Here is a 21,597-nt window from a genome sequence, read left to right on the forward strand (position 1 = left end):
CTCCCCTCCTCCACACTTCATTCTTTTGGTATAGGACTGCCACTCACCAGCTGTTCACAATTCCTTCACCCCTTCTGTTTTTCAGCACCACACTACCACGACACAGACTCAAAGGACATTTTATTCCTTGCAGGAGACTTTCCACATCCACTGAATACATTTAATGAAAATACTTTTCTCTCTCTTTCCTACCTTGGAGAAAAGTTAATATATCTGTACTTCCCACAGAATTCATATTGACCAATCTATCATCCTCAAACTGCCTAAGTTTGATTTCTTGAATGGTTTTAGATCCTGGAATGACTTATTTTTCTCTCTTCTTGAAAGAACAAGCTTGTCCACAACGTGATTACACAGTAAGTACTTTTCAACAAAATTTTGCTTATCACCTCGTAAATCTGATATATAATTCCCTGCTATTTCCATTTTGCTTTGTGTAATAGGATTTTTCTTCTAGGCTGAAACTTGTCCAAAAATCAGCACATTCACACGTTTCAGCAACTGGTACCCAAAAAAGGAAAACTGGGATTGTGAAGCAATCAGTTACAGCAGGTCTGCTGAAGGAAGAAGAGCTATCACTGGGCAATGTGCAGGGCATGGTAACTCCCACTGTTGCTAATGGAAGAAGAGGCTGCTGAACCCCTCTCAGGAATGTAATTTCAATTTCTGTTTGAATTATTTGTTCACTTGTTAAAGAATTCATCTCTTAGGGCAGTGACTCTCAAAGACAATAATAGTGGCTGGGTACGGCCACCAGGGAATTCATTGCAGCCACAAGGCAAAAACTTGCTCTGGTTGTTCTGTTGTTTTGATTTTAGCTGTCAAAACTGTGGCCACCATCAATTTATTGTGATCACATGTCACAGCTGCTTGTCTGAGAGTCGCTGGTTAGTCCCCTCTCTCTTTTAGAGAGCAGGAGTGCCCAAGGTGGAGTTTATTGGACGACACCAACTCATCTGCAAAGCCCTTCTAACACACATCATGTGTGTTCTACCCCACACTGGCACTGTGTCTCTCATGCTTGGAGAAGGAGCATGGATAGACTGCAGGGTGTTCTGTGGCTCCAGAGGCAGTGGGACCCATCACACTGACAGTTCATGTTTGTCTCAGAGCAGGTCTCTGTCAGTCTCCACTCACAAGTGACCAGTGCCTTCTTCTGTCTAGGTTTCCAGTCCCTGGTTTGTATGTTGCAGGTACCTCCTTTGCCTGTGGAGCAACCTCACAGGCATCAAAACAACCCCAAAGCCTCTTTGTCTAAGGAAACAGCCATGCCAGACTGTGTGTAAAAAAAGACCTTAATCCAATCACAGCAAGACCAACTCAGGCCTAATCCCTGTCAAAAAAAGATCCTACTGATGAGATAGCTTCTCTTTCATTGCTAATGAACAATGACTAAATTAAACACATCATACAAACATATTTTCCAAGCACAAATTTGAAGAATTTCACAAAAAAGATGCCCATTATTTTTATTAGTTTTACTACTTTCTTGTTTTTTCCTTTGATCCTTGGAGAAGCCAGTGCACAAGGAGAATCAGGAGTGTGTTTCTATGATGGAAGTTGAAGGGCAACATCTGCCCTGTTTTATTGCACTGTTCCCTTACCATAACTGTTCCTCACATTAAGCAGTTTTCTCTCCTTTAAATGTTCAGTTTTGTTTTAATTTTTTATTATTTACCAGCCTAACATCAAACCCTCTGTTTTAACAGCCTCTATCTAAAGCCCAGCTCTATAGAAGCATTTGCTTGTATGGCTGAACAAAGGACTTGCATATGGTTCAAGACCTGCAAAAAATAACCCAAAAGAGCAAAAGAAACTCAAGGACTTTGGCTTTAAAGAAAAACATCAACTATGGACAAATATTAGCAATGTTCTAACAGTGAGATAAGAAGCTATTGATTCGCTACTGCATGAGAACTGCTTGCAACAGGAAAACAGGGGACCTCCGAAATTCCTGAGACACAACCAAGAGGTCAGGTGGAAACATTTCTTATAAGAACTGCAGCCCAGGTGAAGTGAGGCATCCAGGAAGGGCTGCAGCTGAGTTGAGTAAATGCTGATGAAGGAAAGTCCACAACAACCTGGGTAGGCCAGAAACAGCAGTAAGAAATAGACTCTGCTTCTGGGTTTGGGGTTCTTCACAGGAGGAGGCTGGATGAGACTCCCTCTAGAAGAGGTGAGGGGTCAGGACCAGTGAAGCTTGGATAAGGAGATGCCGAGGGCTGGTGTCTGAATTATTGTGTTTTAGGAGGAGAGTTTGATCTTTCTGGCCTTGTGAACTCTTTCAGTGTTTGGGCAGATAGTCCAGGCGCATGGGCATGATCTGTGTGGGACATGAGCAGGGGCTGGATGTGCTCTGCCTGCACACACCTGCAGTGCAGCATGCAGGGTGTGACTGTTGCTGCTTGAACCTCAGTTTGTCCTCTCCAGGAGTGCTGGGGAGTCTCCAGGGAAGATGGGGTGAAGGTACCCAGATCAGCAGCATCTGCAGTGGCCAGTTGAGGTTAGTGGCTTGCCTGTGGGTTATGAAATGCTCACAGTACACCTGAGCAAGGCTTCCGAGAAAGAGAGGTGCTGCACCTGTGGCAGATGTCCTTCTTTGCTGGTGATGAAGGAGCATGATGCCAGCACCAGGCTGCTGTGCCTGTCTCCAGCTGCTGACAGAGCCCCTATTCTGCTGCCTCTGGTTCCTCTCAGGTAGGTGGTACATGTCTGCAAAATTCACAAGTGGCTTAAGTCGCTAAAAGTCTCACTTGCTCCTCCTTGATGTGTAGAGGCTGAATTCAAGAGATCCAGGAAGTTACCTGTGGCCAGATGGGACTTTGTGCCCAGACCCTCCTCAGGGACAAGGAAGGCAGCTCTTCCTTCTCCTTTACTCTCACAAGCATAACAAAAAACAGGGATTACTCTTTTTTAAGGGTTGTGTCTGTTAAGACAGCCAGCCCAATTGTGTCTGGCACTGTAAATAAGGCTAAGGTAATTTAGAACCTTCTAAGATGAGACAGCAGCTAAGCCTATGTTTCATATTGGTTGGGGTTTTTTTTTTTCCAAATAATTACTTTGGTTTTGTTTTTTTTTTTTTTTTTTTTTTTTTTTTAATAAAGGAGCCAGTTTTCTCTAAGTCAAAATCTCTTTCAGTTCACATCCCTCCCCCACCCGAAACAGAATGTAATGAAATAAAGCTGGGTCAAAATACCTTTGTGATGCTTCCTAAAATACCATTAAGAACCCATGTTTCTGTGGCAAGTCACTTTTAAGGCTGAGATGTATATCAGTTTTGTGAGACGCTGTGGGCTAGTATTTGATGGTGGGTGCATCCCAGATCACAGAACTGCAGCTTCAGAATCTTCAGTTGAGCAAGTCCACCTTTATCCAGAACAGCTTCTGCTCTCAGCAGTGAAGGCAGCTTACACAGTGTGAAACTGCTGAAGGAAACCCAAAACCTAAAAGTTTTTTTTTTTCCCTACTAATACTTCAGTTCAAAAATGTGCCAAGCCAACAGCAGCAAAAGGGCACTGCATGTGAATGCAATACAGGGCTTTCTCAGCTATGACATTATCTCCTCTGTTTCAGAAACAATAAAGTTTTCTGGCATTTGAAGCCCAAATTTTACTAAATCTGTTTTATCTTGAACTCAATGTTTTGCACCTATGTCTAGCACATGACACGCCCATTAGAAGACACAGCTGTGCTGGAGAAATTCAATGTGCAAAATAACTGTGAATACTGGCTAACACCAGGCACAAGGGAGAGGCATGGCAGCTTGCTTCTGAGCTTATCCTAAATCCTTTGCTCCCTTAAATGTGCCAAGGGCTTGTGGTCAAAGCTAGGCTTCTTCCAGGTGAGGAGGGCACTGAGGTGTGGGGCCAGTTCTGCCAGTTCCCTGGGGTTCATCTGCACTAGCAGAAGGGCTGCAGCAAGCCTGCCCTTTCTTCACACGAGGGAGGGAGCTGGGGGTGCAGCTCAGTGCTTGTCAATCCATAGCTGTGTGACAATATTTTGTGCTTCTCTGGCAGATTTGATATGATCAGCTTTGTTTTCAAGTACTGCTGTGGAGATTTGTCATCAATTTCTCCATCGCATCATCACTCTGTCCTCCTCCCCTCCCTGCCCTCTGCCCCCTTATTGGTGCCCCCTCCACCTTCCCCCTGCTCAACCGCACTCAACAAGACGTTCTGAATTTTCCATATCTATTTTTTTTTTTCTTTCCCCCCTCTTTTGTCTTCTGGTAACAGCGTTTGGCATTTCCCGGACAGCCCGTACTCCATAAGGCCTCAGTGTCTGAATACGAGGACGGCTTGAACGTTGCCTGCTGAGACTGAAGAAGAACTTGAGTTAAAATAATCCTCTCTTTTGTTCCGCTTGGGTTGCTTTTTGTTTGCCTGACAGATGTTCGGCCCCTGTGCGTGTGCAAGGAGCGGCTCCTCCGCCGGGCCCTCTGATCCGCCAGCTTATTGATTTCTGCCTATCTGTGCGCCTTGTCTGCAGCCCTTACAGATGCGAGGGCTGGGGCGGCAGCCCCTCTCCTTCTCACACAAATAGGGCAATCCTCTATTGTCAGGGGGCCAGCGGAGGAGAGCGAGCCTCACTCCCTCTTGAGCCATTGTGACAAATTCAGTCGGGTTTTGGGGGGCAGAAGGGAGATTAGGCGTGAAGCACCGATGCCCGTTCTGACAGCGTGTGACGCCGCTGCACAGGTGCCTGAGGAAACGGGAAGGAAGAGGCTGAGTGAGGGCACCAAGGGCTCAGAGCTCTGCACTGTGCCTGTGTGTTATCTCAAGTTCATATTTCAGTCATTTTATTGGGGAACATAAGGTTCCAAGTTGTGGCTAGGGAAAATCTTGAAAACTGCAGTTTTGCTCTGCTCTTCCTAAATGGCATTGCTGTCCACTGCTCGAGTTTCAGTGACTGGACTAACCATGAAGTCACTTCCATCTTGCAGGTAATGGCCCTGTAAGCCACATGTAATACTTTTCTTCTACCTCGCTTTTTTTGGTTTATTTTGGTTTTGACTTGATTTTCTGCCTCTTGAGAAGTGTGTCAGGGTGCTCTGCAAGAGAAGCATGCTGCAGATCTGCATCCACGCTTTGGCATACAGTTGCAGGCTCACTTTGCTGCTGACAGCAGCTTGGCTTTTGTTTAACCCTTGACATAAGCCCGCAGAGGTCTGACCTGTCACCGGCTCTGGTGCTCTGGACGGAGTGTGGAGAAGGAGGCAGTTGTTGTGCAGCACTCAGCTGTCTCCCCTCGTTAAGCCCCCATCCCTGGAAAGCAGTCATTGTGCGTGCTGCCCAGCACATCCCTGTGCCAGCAGCTCCTCACTGCTGTCTGTGATGCACGTGTGTGCATGGAGGATGCACTCACAAGGAACACCCCTTTCTCTGGGGCTGGGACAAAGGCCATGAGAGCAGCTCCAGGATGTGCATCTCCCACCCTGCCAACCTTTTGCACCTACAGTGAGCTTGCTGTCTGCATAACAGCTTTTCTACTCTGTGCCAAGTTGCTCTGCCTCGTTTCCCTCTCTCTGAAGGACATCATTTATTGCTGTGCACATCAGAATCTCCAGAGCTATGACTCTGTGGTGGCCAGGAATGGCACATCCTTTGGCTTCAGTGATGCTACCAGGCACTGGGTTGTCATTTACTGCCGTGGTAGCTGGGTACCAATTTATTGAAAACTACCTGGTTATGTGTTAATGACCTGCTGCTTAACAGAATATTTTACCCCACAGAAACAAATATAGACACGCTAAATATTGCTCTTTGCTCACAAGGGTTGGGGTAGCTCAGTTTGGACTTGTTAAGGCAAAATTCCCACTCTGACATGTTGTGGTCTGTTGGATCTTACTGAGAGGCTGTCAAGAGCTGGCAGAGGTACTTCACATGGTGTCAAGTGATTTATACTAACATGAAAAGCAGGCAGAGAGTTTTCAGCCTGTGGTGGCCTGCGTTGCAGCTCCTGCTATGTTATGGTTACCGGATCTGAGACAGAAACCACAGCTTGGTGCCTCAGTCCTTGGTGGATGCTTCCCACCAACAGCTTACTGTGACAGGCCTCAGTCAGAGAGATGGCTCTGTGTAATATCTCTTTGAATAAGGACTAGCAGTAGGCTGAGAAGAGAGACTTGGACAGCATATATGGGGCAGAACAGATGTTCCACACAGTCACATGTGCCCCTGCCCCTCGATCCTCTCAGTGTACAACAGCATCACAGGGGTCCCCTTCACTCTCATGAGTAACAGGAACACAGTGTTCTCTCAGCACCAGCTCAGGTCTTGAGATTTGCTTTTATGATCTGTGTGTCATGCAGTCCAAGAGGGGTGTGTTTATGGGCCTTTAATTTGGGGGAAGTAACTTTGACAAGCCACAGTGAATTCTGGAGCTAGCAACTTTCATTACTCTGTTAGTCTTGGATCCTCCTCAACACATATTTAAAAATAAGGCAAAGTGGCTCATTTGGAAAGAAGTGATTTGTAAAATGCTCTCTGGTTTTACAAGCAGGACTTTACCATGCCTGTGGGACCTCCTCTGATGTCTCTTTCAGCGTCAGCAGAAGAGGATTGTAACCACTGAGAACCACTCAATGAACAGTCTGCAAAGGAAATTTTATCTTGGGAGCATCACCCAAACACTCCATGGATTTGATTGTGTCCTAGTGACATTTAAGGTGTTGTGCTCAACATGCTGAAACAAGTGAGACCTTGCCTGTAGCAAGCTGTGGGGATGGCCAGACCCCTAGCTCAAACCAGGAGGGACAGCAGGTGATGTATGAACTGCTACCCGAGGGAGGATGAAGACACAAAATTCCAAAATCCATACCCAAAATCCTCTGCATGGATCACACCTGAAAGTCAGGGCGTGGACTGATAAAAATTTCCTCTGGCTTTCAGGAAGGAAATGCCTTGTGGGTGTAGGTGGATCAGTGAATACAGCCCTGTGTATCAGGTGGTATCTGTAGGACAATGTAACGCACTGCCTGGCACAAGTGATTTTATATATGTGCATTTTTGCAAAGGCCATGCTATACCTCTCTGTAGGCTCTGTTGGACCAATAATACAGTGGGAGTTATATACAGCAGTCATATTTCATAGATGGCACCTGAAACCCAAGCTGTGCCCATGCTGAGTGTTAGAAAGGGAAAAATCAGTATTTGAATTCATCCCTTTCGCTTGTTTCTGCTTTACTCTCAGCACCCTTCCCCTTGCTCCACAGCCTGTGGGTGATGTTGTTGTTTGCAGGGCTGTGTGCGAGCTATTCTGTGACTTTTCTTTAAAGCAGTTCTTTGAAATTCTGCTGCTCCTGCAATGGGGGCTGAGCGCGGTTGCGTCACTGTTGTGATGGTCTGTCAAGCCATCTAATTGGTTTGTCTCATTAAAACTTACAATTGGCGTTTACAAGGCAGCAGTCCTGTAGTCCAACACTGTAGCTGGAGCCACACTGGCTGACCAAGCACTTGCACGTGGGTTTTGGGATGTGGATGGAAAACTGCGACTCTCATGACTTCATCCCACAGCTCCTAAGATAAATCTTGAATGTATCAGACCATCTCTGACTTCACCTTCTCTGTAGTGAGACTAACTGGAGGAATTCACTTAAAATCAACAAACAGCTGGCTTTTAATCTCCAGCTCAGAGCCAAGACTGCTGGGATCTCAAATGGGACACTCAAGGGCCATCCATTAGCTGCTGTTGGATAGCTTGGCCCGTATTGGATGTTCTTTTGTGGGCGAGAGGGTGGGGAGGAAATGGTGCAAGAAGAGGGCAGATTTCTGTAGCCTCTGATAGAAACTAAATTCTTGGAGTAGTTTCAAAATGCATTTTGGCTTTGAATGGAAACATTCGTGAAAACAACCCTCTACCTGTGCAAGTCAAAATATTAGTTAAAACACTACAAGTGCATTCTCTTATAAGAAGTCTATTTTTTATTTTATTTTTAATCTGAGCCAACTAGTCAAAAGGACCTCACTTACATCAGGAGTCTGATTCATTGTCCTTTTTAAATTTAAATTGCAATGATGACTTCTGGCAGCATAGTTAAATTTATCTGAGAGCACAAATTAGAGTTCAGAGCTCTAGGTTTGTGCAGAGAATGAATATCAGTGTAGATTTTCTGCTAACACTGGGCTTAAACTAAGCACTGGGTTTAAACTAAACCACCAGAACCTCCTGTTAAATGTTTGTCAGGAACTTTATGGGTTAAATTAGGCATGTGAATGCCAGCATACAGATACTGCTTTGGCCACTGTAACTTCCCAGCTCCTCAGAGAAGAGCATCTTGTCTGTTTGGTGCTTCACTGTGTTTGATGGAGAGTGTCCCTTTGACAGAGAAGGATCTTAACAGAGGCGAAGGGCACCACAGCCACTGACTTTAAAGGCTGTAGAGCCAAACAAAATCCATTGAGTGGTTTGGATGTAACAGCCTGCACTGAATCAAGAGTGTCTCTTTTCAAGGCTGTGAGCTCAACAGCTCTGCACTGAGAGCCTGGAGAAACGAGGAGGAATCGAACCTCGTACTAGCTGAAAACACTTTGCATCACCCTTTAAAATGTTTTCACTTCAAATGTTGCGGGTTAGCTCAGGGTAAGCACTTCTCTTGGCTTTTGAGAAAAGCCATAAACCCCTAGACTTTGTGACTTATTTTAAATCTGAGAATGAAAACACATTGCATGGCCTTTCCAAAGACAAATTATCTTTAATTTTTAAAAATCCCATCTAATTGTCATTAATCAAGCCATCCCCTGTGCTAATAAGATGAAGGCAGGGAATAACATGCCATTCCAGCTCAGGCAGCTGTTGTGCATGTCAACCAGTTTCAAAACGCTTGGCAAAAGTTGTAAATGCAGTTCTAATGAGATCGGCTTGTCTGCAACTAGCAAACACATACCAGCCGCACCAAAATGTTTGTTTGTTGTGGGACTAAGTGGAGATTGTGTTAACTGTTCTGCCTTCAAGGGTACATGTCAGGAAAAGTTCAGATCAAGCACAAGGCAGTGACACTGGAATGCAGCTTTCTCTTATATAATCCCTGGAAAAAAGCCTCCACCTCAGTTCATGGTTTTTGTTGTGCATTAGGGGCATTTCCCCTTGAGGACTCTTGACTTTCTGGTATCTCAGTGCACGAGGTTCTCTGCAGAGGCTGCATAAGCAAGCTGCAAACAGAAGTGTGTTTCCTACTGGGATGTTTGAAGATGGGCTCCTGGTAGGAGCATTCTTCCAAGGCATTCTACAGCATCTCTCACCTGCCAGGTATCTCCAGCTGGTTATGCCTCCATCAGCTGCCCAGGATGGAGAGGAGGTGCTCAGCTGAGCCACCCAGGGGCTCCAGGGTGGGAGCACAGCCTTGAAAGAGCAATGACCAGCTCAATCATCCACCCAGCCTGACTGCCAAGCTCATCACAGCCAGTTCCACAAAGCCTGGTTAAACAGAGCATTGGTCCAGATTGGTCCAGAGGGGCTGCAATCCTGCTCAGCTAAGCCACCTCAGTGGGCCAGGCACTGTGGGTGTCACATACCCGCACCCGGCTGGGCATCAGCACGTTGGTGACTTCTTGTAGAACCATCCAGGAGTTCACCAAACCTGTGTAGCTGCAGAAAACTAAGCAGCAGAAATACCTATGCTTCAGAGAAGCCAAATCTTAGGAAAGTCAATAGCGCTTTACCTCAACCATGAAGTAAGTATCCATGTAACCACAAGTTTCAACACCTTGTTCCTTTTCCTCAGCACAAAAGAGAATCCTATTTTTTAACTTTCCTTTTATGGTTCTTTGAGCTTAAGCACAAAGGACTGGTTAAATTTCTGGTACCATGACTACTCTCTTGCCAGTAGCCCTTTAATCTGTGTCTTGTGCCAAAGAATATTAATTATTGTAGGCTGCAGTGAAGTCCATCCCTACCCCCACTTGAGCCTCTGAAATGAACAGTGAAGTTGAACTTTGCCAGCAACTGTTAGGAAAGGGGCCAAGAACAGCCTAACAGGAAAGATACTCAGGATTTTTTGTTTGTTTTTTCTGCTAAACCATGTTTTTGTGATTATGAATACTTTGTTGAAATTGCTTGGAAAAGGAAGTACAGAGAAAATGGTCCATACAATTAAACTAACTACATATTAGTGTTGAAAGAATATAAAACTGGTCCCACTCTGTTGCACTCACACAGACAAAACCCCTTCTCAGAAGGAATTTGGCTTGAGAAGAGAGATCTGGAGACAAATCTTAGTTAACTTCAGGCCCATGTGCCTTATTGTCTGGTTTATGACTGCCCCAAATGGCCTAAAAGCAAAGGACATTCACACTAAACAAAAGCAAAGGCTGAAAGAAAGAGAAAAGAGGAATTTGAAAGCTGTCATTTCCAAACCCCTTCTACTCAAAAGTTGATTCCTGACTTTCCATAAGGAACCCTGAATAAGACAGCAGTTACTTTATACTCCTAAAAACTATCTTCAACTAGACTGGAGAGAAGCAGTACTATTTTAATCTGCTTGGATTCACATGAATGCTGCTTTAATCAGTCCCCACTTGCTTCTGCCACCTTTCCCCAAGTTTAGGTTTGTAAAATCCTGAATTGATTGCTAAATATACAGAAAGAAATTGCCAAAGCAGCTTTCTAGGATGTATGGTTAGTGTAAAAAAAAGCTTTATCAAATGTGGCAAATTACAACTTTGTCCCCTAAGTTAATAAATACTTGAGAATATAAAGGAGTAAGATGCAGTAGGACCACTTTAAACTCCTGTACTTCATGTAGTGTTTTAGAATTTCCATTTAAATGGCTTTCTCTAGTCAGCAGCCTGGTTCTGGCTCCCATCACTCTAAGGCATATGTAGTGTTACAGGCATATGTCAGTGTAATAGGAAAAATGTCACCCTAGAGAGAGAAAGTTTGGTATTTGGTTTACATAACAACATCTTATGATTCAGCCTCAATAAAGTCTTGGTTTTAGTTAAAAGAAAATTAATCTTATCCTTGACTGATACAGTGAACTAAGCTTTTAAAAGCATATATGCAATATTTATGTCCTGTCAAGCACTTTCACTTTCCATAGTAACAGGCCCTCTCTTCCATACTTAAAATGGATTTGATGCATAAACAATATTGCTGAAAACACGTCCAAAATAACGAAGACGACTTTGCTTTACAAAACTAGTTGTTAAGGCCGATTGTGACCTTGTAAAGTCCCTTACACAAGCAGGGGTACACAGCCATTCGGCTGAGATGAAAATAAAGCCTCCCCTCTCCTCAACAAACAGTATCCAAAGCGCATTACAGCGGGCACTGGGAAGTGTGTATGGCTATTTCCACCCGCCCGGGGGAATTGTGCCGAGAGCTGCGAGAGCAAGCAGCTATTGCCACCTTGGGGCGGCCCTTAGTACTGCTGCAGGTGCAGGGGAGCTGCCTGCTCCTGCTCTCGTTGGACACGCCCAGAGCTGGCAGTGCTCGCTCCAAGGTCATTCCAATCCTGCAGCGCACCCTCTCTTGAAAGGTATATACATTTAAAATTAATAAAAGGTTCCAAGATTAACATTTTTGCTCTCTCTCTCCTTTCTCTTACATGAAATTGTGTTAAAGATGTCTAATCCCCATCCAAGTAGATCTGCCAAACCCAATTCTTTGCTTCTAGCACCTCTAAGTGGCATTGTTACAATTGTTTTGCCTAGCTGCACCTCTGTAGCCTGCCTAGACAGCTCTGTAACCAAGTAAGGCCCAAAATGCTTCATAAACTGTTAATTTACACTGCAGAGACAGTGCTAGATGAATACTAAACTGATTTACACATGGGAAGTACAGGCATGGAACTAAGGAGAGCTGCAGACAGTCAGGGCCTTCCCACCTTTCATCCTGTGATGACAATGTTCACAAACTATGATAGGGAACAGGGTGGATTAAAAAAAAAAAAAGCCTTTCACCCATAATATACATCTGATATTTGTGGTGTTTTAATATTAATAAAGCAAGTAACTTCTAGCTGAGCAGCCTGTGAATACTTTTGTACTCACACATCTCCTGTCACTCCTGCAACTCCTCACTCAGAGCACAAGCAGTGCTCAGGGCAGGGCAGGGCATAACTGGAAAGTCAAAATGTGGGAAACAAGCCTCCCCATCTCACTGGTTCCAAACCCATCCACAAAGGGAGTGGACACAGTGCTACATTCCTTGGTGAAAGAGACTTGGTATTTTCAGTCCAATGGTCCTATGCAAAAGCTTCCTTTCCTGATGGTTCTTCAGCTAGATGTACTCTGCAGGGAAATCTGAAAAGGAGGAAATGGCCATCTCACATCGGTGCAAATGCACCAACAGGATGGCACAGAGTCAAAACGGGTACCTGCTCTTATATCTTTTCTGAGACTGCAAATGACACCTGAAAATTCTGATTACCTTGTGTTTCTACTGAAAGAACCTACAGAGGCAAGCCTATCTACATCAAACTAAAGCCAGTAATCCCTAAAATCTGTCAACATGCATTTATTTGGGATGTAAAATCTACCCTTAAATGTAAGAGCAGACAAATTTATCAAAACTTTTGAGTTAAATCACTGCAACTCTCCTATATGTCTGGCAACCTGCAAGAACACTGAATTAGTTCACATAGAAATTAGACAGTTCCCCTTGTTTGTTGCTGTTTACTGTTTAAAACTTATATATTGCAAACAGACCTGTCCAAAAGCATGTGGATTTGCTACCCTCTCCTGCTTTTCTTTGCAACTGAAACACTATTTAGTTTCAGTAGACTGCAACAATTTTGCATAAACCCCCAACAGCGTATTGTGAAATGCCTGAGCAATTCAACATAAATCTGGTACCAAAGAGAGTTCAGTTTAATGTGCTTTACCTTAATTTTACAGATGTAACAGAGCAGGGATTTAATTGGGTATTGCTGATTTGTATTTTAAATAGGCACAGGCTTTCTGTTCTCAGAATTATTGCATTGTGTGCCATTTTCTCAGTACAGACAGCATACAGCTTAAGTCATTCATACAATCAACCTTGTCCAGCTGAGATGACTTTTGAAAATATTAAACATCCCCTCAAGACACCTGAATGCATCTGGAAGTTCTGACTTGTGTGCCCAAGTGACTTCAGCCACAGAGTTATTCAGACTGGGATGCTGCGTGCCTTTCTTACAGCCCAGCCACCCAGGAAGGAGCTGTTCCCTCCTTACCCGGCCCAACACTGGCACCCAGCGGCCAAGTGCCTTCACAAACACCTCGGGAGAGTTTGTTTAACACCACTGGTTGTTTCACTACTGATGTTCAAAATGCTACCCACTATTGAAACTGTCTACAAAGCCTGAGACTGTCATCTCTGGTCAAGATCAGCTAGAGCTTGGATTATAGCACTGCACCCAAAATGCGGCACTGAAATCAGCCAGTCACACCCAAACAAGAGACAATGTTACCATAGGGTCAAGCATGTCAGCAAAATTGTTCTTTTAAGGAACTAGTGGGTCACCTGAAGCAAGGAGATGTTTTATATGTCCTTTTTTAAAGAGCTACAGACTGTGAAAGGACTCTTGGACAAGAGAAAACTATCTTGCCCTTGATGATGCAGCTCTGATTTTATAAAGGTCCTAATACTGAAGCCAATATCCAGGACTGTGATACAGCACATCAAACAAACTGCACTTGATGCAATTTCTCAAGAATCCAAGGCAGCAGTAGGCCCAACAAAGGATCCAGGCATTAAAAAGCACTCAGGTATCTCCATTCTAAATTATTTTCCATCAGTAGCCACAAAGGGGACAATGCTTCAAATTCTGGGCATTAACCAAACCGAAACACCCAGAGTGAGCCCAGATGCAGAGTCCAGGACTAAACTCTGAAAGCTTCCATTTAACATTCTCCCCTGTAACACCGTGATACTGGTTTCAGATGACCAATACAGTCTTTGCAAATAAATAAAGTCAAATGTCAGGACAGCACATCAGAGAAATAAAAGAGAAGACAGGAAAAGCAAGCTATGAAGTGCAGAGAAAGCAGCATGAACAGAGCAAATCTTTACTCACTAAATCAAGGCTGAACTGAAGGGATTATCAGAATAGTCTGTGAGCCTAAATTTTAATACCCCCCCCATAGTTCAGCATAAGGGATTGTGTGAAGGGGATTAAACTTCCACTAGAATTAGCCTGACTGATAGATTAAGATGAGATGAAGGAAACTGACTTGTAACTTTAAGCTGCTTCCTCACCACGAACTGCTCTGGTTTCTAAAAAACACAACTTCTAACAAAGACAGCACCACAGTAGTTGAACTTCTTGAAAAAAATTTAATTGGACAAATGTCCTCGTAACACAGGTAAATTGTACATACAGATAACTTGCTTACACATGAACTGAATTAGTCTTTTCGTAACTGGACAGTTTGCTCTTTAATTCCATCTTTTGTGACAATGCAAATCTTTAGTGCATCCCCAGTGTACACATCTCTCTCAGCAGCAGAAATGAAGACATCCTTAACCAGCTGCAAAGCCTTTTCCAGGGTCAGAGGTACATGCTCCACATTCTGCATGTTCTTGAAGCCAATCTGTGAAAAGGTAAAAGTGTATTTTATCCATCTATGAAAACTGATTCAGTCTCTGCACTAGAATGAAAGATTTAGATGAATTAAAAAGAAATGGCCTGTCTATTTTAAAAATCCTTAGCTGAAAAAGTATTCCTCCAAATAGTTTACAGTTGAGAGCTTTGCCAATACAGACACTCTTACAAAAATTACCTAGAAGCAGATCCAATATACAGCCAGCATAGCTCCTCCTGCTCATTCAGCATGTACAAGATCACAATGAACATTTGGATCTGATCTAATTCTTCATAAACTTCTCACAAGTTTGGCAGTACCAGAACTGCATGTCAGTCTTTTTTTCTCTGGTCACTTGTAGTTAGGAACATTTCTTAAAAGCAAATATTCCCTGAGATACCCAGACTTCAAAACTAAGTCTATACTGGAGCATATCTGGTCCTACCAAACAGCATTAAGTTAGCTCATAAATATAAGCATCAACTTAACCATCAGAACAGGAAAAGGGGAAGAGGCCCATGTTTTGCCTGAAACACATAAGCAATAAAAAATTCTTTATGACAACTTTTTTTTTGCAGAATACATTTCCTTCAGTTAATAAAGTCAAAAAAAAAAAAAAAGAAATATTCTATTTCTTTCTCATCTGGTAAGAATCAAGAATTCTTACTGCTTTTCTAAGCACAAAAGCTGTGATGGCATCACGTTCAAGTGACTAAATACCAACACCAATGTCAAAAACTTAAAAAGAGTAAAACACGCTTTGGTATTTCTCCCATTCAATTATTAACAGCTTAAACTAAATATGAAAATATTCTTCAAGTATTTCAGACAGATTTAGCTAAATAAGTTTCCAGCAGTTTTAAGTAAGGACACTCTTACTAAAAATGGTATCTGAGTTGTACAAAACTGAAGACTTAAACAAGGGTATGTTAAATGATAAAATGTATGTATTAATTCTATCTTCTTAATTTGCTATTATTTCATACTAAGTAACAGGCATATTTATGTTATCGGTCAGGAAAAAACTCCCAAAACCCCTCCAAACAACTTCTAGGATAAACATAACTCCCCAGTTAAAACATTTCTGCCTTTTAAACAGGCACTGCAACTACAAATAATGTATTAAAAATCTCAACAGATCCCAAAGCAAAACTTCGATTTCTCTTGAGAAAGAAAAGCCACATAATTTATAAATGTATGGATTATCAGGTCCTACCTGGGTAATAGATTTAAAACTTCTCTCAAAAGTAGCATTCTCCAGAAGTAAAACTATATTAATTTGAATGTCACAAATTTTTACTGAGATAAAGAAAAAAACTAAAACAAAACAAAAGCCAACAAGCTATTTTACCTGGTTATCCAGCAAAGGCTGCAACATTGCACTTGCTGATCCACCTGCTTTGAAAGTATCTCTCTCATAGGAGCCCACTGGATCAAAGCTATAAACTGCTCCCTTCCCTGAAAAAAAAAAAAAATTAGTATGTAATTCAGAAAGCTGCCCAATACTGACAAGCATCTGCAACAAAACCCGCTCTCTGGATAAGCAGTATCTGGAACACTGCAGATCCCAGTAAACCTTTACCAAATAACACTGACTATGTTCAGATGACTTTCACAGAAGACTCACTATGGCTGCAGCCTGGTACAATATCCAAGGTTATTTTCTTTATTTAAGCCACAACCATGCTTCAACAGATGTTTCCTACACTACTTACCACAGAAAAAGTGTTGATGCGGAGTAATCAAAGCAGAAAGATGAGCTAGAGTGTAGTGCTGCACAAAGAGCCCCAGGGGTTCCAAGGCTAACACAAACAAGCAGCTCACACATCGTTCCTGAATGATACATTTCTTGAATTACCTCCAGAAAGCACGCCTGGATGCCTCTGCATCAAACTCCCAGAACCAGGGATGATGCTCTGGTCTCCTGCACACTTCCCTCTGAAGCCAGAGCAGGTGGTGCAAAGTTAACTGGCTGGCACCAACATCAGAGGTGCAGACACACTGGAGCTCTGAAGCACCAGGGCTTGATGAGGACATGCCAGTCAGAATGCAGCTGCTGGCCAGGAAGCCCAGCCCTTCTGTGCAGACAGGCTGCACACAATTCAATTAACTGGCCAGTGCCCTTGGCAGCAGAGCACACGAGCTGAACAGCCCTGAGAAAGCCAGCCAAATCAACAATCAATCTTGCTGGACTCTAATTTAGTCCTTGCCAGCAAACCTGCACACTGATTCTTATCAGCTGCTACAACACCCTTATAATCTGAGATTTACCATTATGCAGGGCAGACTAATCCCCTGCCAGATCCCACAAATCATAGACATGTCTTAACAAGACTGGGAGAGCAGTATAACTTACTGGTAAAAACAAACTGCATGGAATGGCTAAAAATTATCCAAACAAGACCACCTCTGAGCTCCTTCACAAAGCCAGACAACACAGTATTTCAGCTACTCAACCAAATCACTGGACAGGAACCCAGTAAGTTCTGTACATTAAACTACAGCTTCTGAGTAGAAGTCATGATTTTCATCACAGGTTAGTTAACATTTTGAAATAAGTTTGTAGAAACCTATCTCTGGAGTAAGTCTTCATATTGAATAGTCTTTAACACACTCACAGGTCTGAGTGAAACATACACAGTTTTACTGGTGACATCTACTTTAATGATGCAATTTAAAAATCCAGCAAAACAGCTGTAAAATTTTCCAGTCTAAAGTATTTATTATTTCACTTTAGAGATTTTATTTGCAATCAAATAATTATAACATAGTTTTAGACCTTCAGAAATGGAAAATCAAGTGAATAACAAAAACTAGGAAACAAGCCAGATACACAATACGTATTCAATCTGTGTAAGTACCATAATGCCTAAAGGCAGGTGCTAGGAATAGCAACACAAACCTTGTTATTCAATCACTACACTGAGATGGAAAGGAACAGCTATCCATGCACAGAAATGCAGCCTCCCTTTTCTTTTTTTCTTTTTCTGTTTGAAATCTTACCTTCTTCATCAAGTCCACCAATTATATTGTAAACATAGTAGGGAAAGAAACGTCGAGAGTACAGGATTGTAGACAGCATTGCTGCAATAGCCCCTGTAGTCATGGTCTTGTTGTTGGAATGCTTGTACATCTGCCAGTGGTAGAACACATCCAAGAGGAAAGTCAAACACTAAAGCTGACATTCAACCAGAATTACATTTTCTGTAACCTCACTACATCATCTTCTTCATCAGAAGAATCTGATGCTAAGCAAAATTATTAACTAGCACAATAAGTGAAAACACGCTGGTCTAACAGGTAAAGCCTCTTTACAAGACAAACATTAACATATCTTCAAATTTTTGTAATTAATAGGTGTTGCCTCATTTACAATATCCTTTCCAGCTCTTCCATTCTATAAATTTGTGGTGTCACACTTAATAAGAACACAGCGCCGATTTTCCCTGCCAGATCTTTCATTAGCAAAACAGTTATGATACATGGAAAAAAACAGCAGAAGTTATATTTAAAAGATATCATATTATTGGTATTATAATTTATAATATTAAGAATCTAAGTTTCTAAATACAGTAAGATTCGTAGTTACCTTTAATCTGGCTTCAATAATTTTAGTAAGGGTAAGGCAGTCTCCATGGAAACCAGTGCATCCAATGACAGTTTGTTCTGTTCTGAAAAACATAATATTTTGTTGCAATTTTACACTTAGCATGAACTACAGCAATTTCTTATACAGTAGGTTACTATGAAAACATCAAATGTATTTTCAGGTTTTTTTCCAGAAGGCTGCATTAAGCTTGTACAATGGTTACGTGACATTTATGGCTTTGGTGGCTTCTGTCAGCACAAACATAAGTTATGTGGCTGCAGATGCACTACAGAAGCTTGGCTCTCTGCTCAGTTTTGAAATGCTTTATGAACACTAACCATGGAAACACACACTTGAAATTTTAATTCCAGGAATTAGAAAAGTCTAGAAACATTAACACACATTGACCAACCCAAAGCAGTCATTCAGAAAAAATCTTAAAACAAAGTCTTCTCTCAGCCTGTCACTAGAATGACACAAAGTCATCATGTGCAGTATGTATCCTGCACCAGACTAATCTCCATCCGGACAGTATCAGAGTCTAACACATAGTAGTAACAAGTTAGCCAGGAGAAACCAAGCTATTTTGATTTCATGTCATCAATTTAGAAAAAGAAACAATAACCCAGACAAAAAGAAGTTTCTGTAGTTGATGACAGCCTACAAGGCAAGGACCTGCTGCAGTAAAATGAACATAAGTAACGTGTAGCTATAAACTAAGGAGATGCTACCCAGCTGACTCAAATGAAGCCTAAAATGGGCATAGAAAGTTCAATTATGGAACTACACATAGGTTTAATTCCCTTAAAACAAACACCTCTCTAAATTGCCAGGTAATTAACCAGAGAGGTACAGTACAACTGGCAGCAGTGGGCACACTTGTGTACCATCACCAGATCTCCTGACAAAGCAGAGTTATCATAGGATTAAGTTTAGCTACAGTTAAGTTAAAAATTTTTCTGATTATCCAGACAAAAAACTCCATGTTAAGGTTTGTATCACGTGAAAAATGTTCTGTTCTCTCTTAACTTCAAGAGCATGAAATAAGAAATCTGGCTATGTTTACATCACATCCTACATTACAGCAAAGGTCACTGCGACTCCAAAATCTACTTTGCTACTGTGCTTTTTCTTCTAAGAATTCTGCTTAAAGTAGGAGACGGGTGACATGGTCAGCAGTATATTTTCCATCTTTTTCAATCCTTGCAGATCTGGACTTACAGCTTGTAGCATTTGGGGCTGTCCCGGGAGTGAATGGAGTAGCCTTCACTCAGACGTGTGTCAGAGGCAACGATACAGAAGTCTTCTCCAGCAATCGCCAGCACAGTCCTTCAAAAAACAGTATTGATAAATCGTGGCCTTCAGCACAGGCATCTTCTTAGGCAACACAGAATCAAACTAGATAGCAATTCTACACCCAGACTCATGTTTTGTCAAGTATCTTACATTCCTTGCTGCACATCCCTACATATTCACTCTGTCTAGTGAAGAAGACACTAGACAGTCTGAAGAAAATATATGCATGTGCCCCTCTACTCTGATTTAAACAGTAAGGAAACTTGGTAAAACAGAGACTCTACACCAGGCAAGAACCAGATCCAATGGATGAGGTATTTTATATACCTGATAATAACTCATCCTTCTAAAACAAGCAAAGTATTGAGTAACAGTATCACTACACTAAAATAAATAAATCACTTTTAAAATCTGGTATTATTACTTCCTAACAACTAGTATTGTGATCACCACAGGTGTACCACCATTAAGTAACAAATATGCCCTTTAAAAAGGAGTAGTCATCATAAGAAAAAATAAACTTACCTGCCCAGATCATGCCACCAACTTAGGTATGTAAAACATCACCTGCCTTTAAGAGTTACAGCAAGGTAGCATCCAACCCAGTAACACGTTTACTAGCAACATGGTAAAAAGCAAAGGCCATAAACTAAAACACAAGAAATTCCACCTCAACATGAGGAAGAACTTTATGTTGAGGGTGGCAGAGCACTGGAACAGGCTACCCAGGAAAGTCATGGAGTCTCCCTCTCTGAAGACATTCAAAACCTACCTGGACGTGTCCTGGTGTCACCTGCTCGAGGTGACCCTGCCTTAGCAGAGGGGTTGGACTGAGTGATCTCCTAACCCATCCAGCCCTAACAACTCCGTGATTCTGTAACAGGACCATTGCCTGGGTTTCCTAAGCCACTATAAAGAAACAACCCTGCCGGTAACGAAAGATGCGTACTTAAGACCAGTCGACGTTTAGGGAGCCCGAGTGTTGCAAAAGGCACACGGGCAGGCAAGAACACCCTGAAAGGCTGCAAGGCCTCAAGGTAAGCCCGAGCCCAGCTCCTCCTTGTGCTGCCGCTCTCTCCCTATAAAGAGGAGACCGTGAGGGGAGATAAACCCGCACTGAGCACCGAGGAGAAGCAGGAGTAAGGCGAGGTAGCCCCGGCGCCGCTGTCCCCTGGGCCCGATGCCCCGGGCCGAGGGTGCCCCGTCCCGCCCGCTGCCCGCCCGGCCCTCACCCTCCGTTGAAGGTGTACGGCGAGAAGCGGTAGTGCTGCACGGGTGCCTCCAGCCCGTAGCCCGCCTCGGGCCGGGAGGGCCCGCATCCCGCGGTGGACAGCATCGCGGCCGCCGATCGCTGCTGTCTCACGGCGAAATGGCGGCACCGGAGGCGGAAGCGGAGCCGCTCCGGGAAGGCAGGGCAGGGCAGGGCAGCGCCGCCTCCTCTCGGCTGCTCTGCCGGGCGGCGAGCGCCGGGGCCTGGCCGGAGGGCGGCAGGACCGCCGTGGAGCGGAACCCGCCTGCGGCAGGGGGTGTGCCGGGGGCCCGGGGCAGCGCCTGGACAAGAGCCGGTGCCGGCGCTGCCCTGCGTGCCCGCTGGTGGGAATGCGCAGGCTGCTCAGTCGTGAGGCCATGAGCGCCTTTGGAACCGCCGTGAAGAGCAGGAGTCGGGAATCATAGAATCATTGGGTGGTTGGAGTGGGAAGGGACCTTAAAGATCATCTAGTCCTGTCACGGGCAGGGACACCTTTCACTGGACCAAGGCGCTCAGAGCTCCGTCCTGCACTGAACACTTACAGGGATGGGGCACCCACAAATTCCCGGGGCAACCTGTGCCAGTATCGCACCACCCTCAAGCAAAGAACTTCCTCCTAATATCCAATCTAAACCATCTCTCTTTTCGGTTTGAGGCCATTCTTCCTCGTCCTGTCACTACATGCTCTTGTGAAAAGTCCCTCTCCACCTTTCTAGTAGGTCACCCTGAAGCCTTCTCTTATCTAGGCTGAATAATCAAAATTATCTCAGCCTTTCCTTGTGCTTCATCCCTCTAAGCATCTTGGTGGCTCCTCTGGACTTGTTCCAACAGGTCCAGGCCTTTCATGAGCTGGACAGAGTACTCCAGATGGGGTCTCACCAAGTCCTCGAAGTGGGCCACAGGGTGTGGTGCCAGGCACCATGGCAAAAGTGGAAACAAGTGGGAAGGGCTGGGAAAGA

The 21,597-nt window shown here is 43.5% G+C and overlaps 1 protein-coding gene across 1 annotated transcript; it reads right to left on the minus strand.

Moving 5' to 3' along the window:
* Positions 1–14,236: 14,236 nt before the first annotated feature.
* On the minus strand, positions 14,237–20,801 carry PSMB1 (proteasome 20S subunit beta 1). The gene is made up of 6 exons (XM_074537461.1): positions 20,622–20,801; positions 19,315–19,422; positions 18,094–18,175; positions 17,508–17,637; positions 15,856–15,962; positions 14,237–14,513 (listed from the first exon to the last, which is right to left on the minus strand). Exons 1-6 carry the CDS (start codon positions 20,723–20,725, stop codon positions 14,328–14,330), a joined length of 717 nt encoding a protein of 238 aa, XP_074393562.1. The 5' UTR covers positions 20,726–20,801; the 3' UTR covers positions 14,237–14,327.
* Positions 20,802–21,597: the final 796 nt, after the last annotated feature.

The sequence above is a fragment of the Zonotrichia albicollis genome, chromosome 3 (assembly GCF_047830755.1).
Source record: "Zonotrichia albicollis isolate bZonAlb1 chromosome 3, bZonAlb1.hap1, whole genome shotgun sequence".
NCBI classification, from domain to species: Eukaryota; Metazoa; Chordata; class Aves; order Passeriformes; family Passerellidae; genus Zonotrichia; species Zonotrichia albicollis.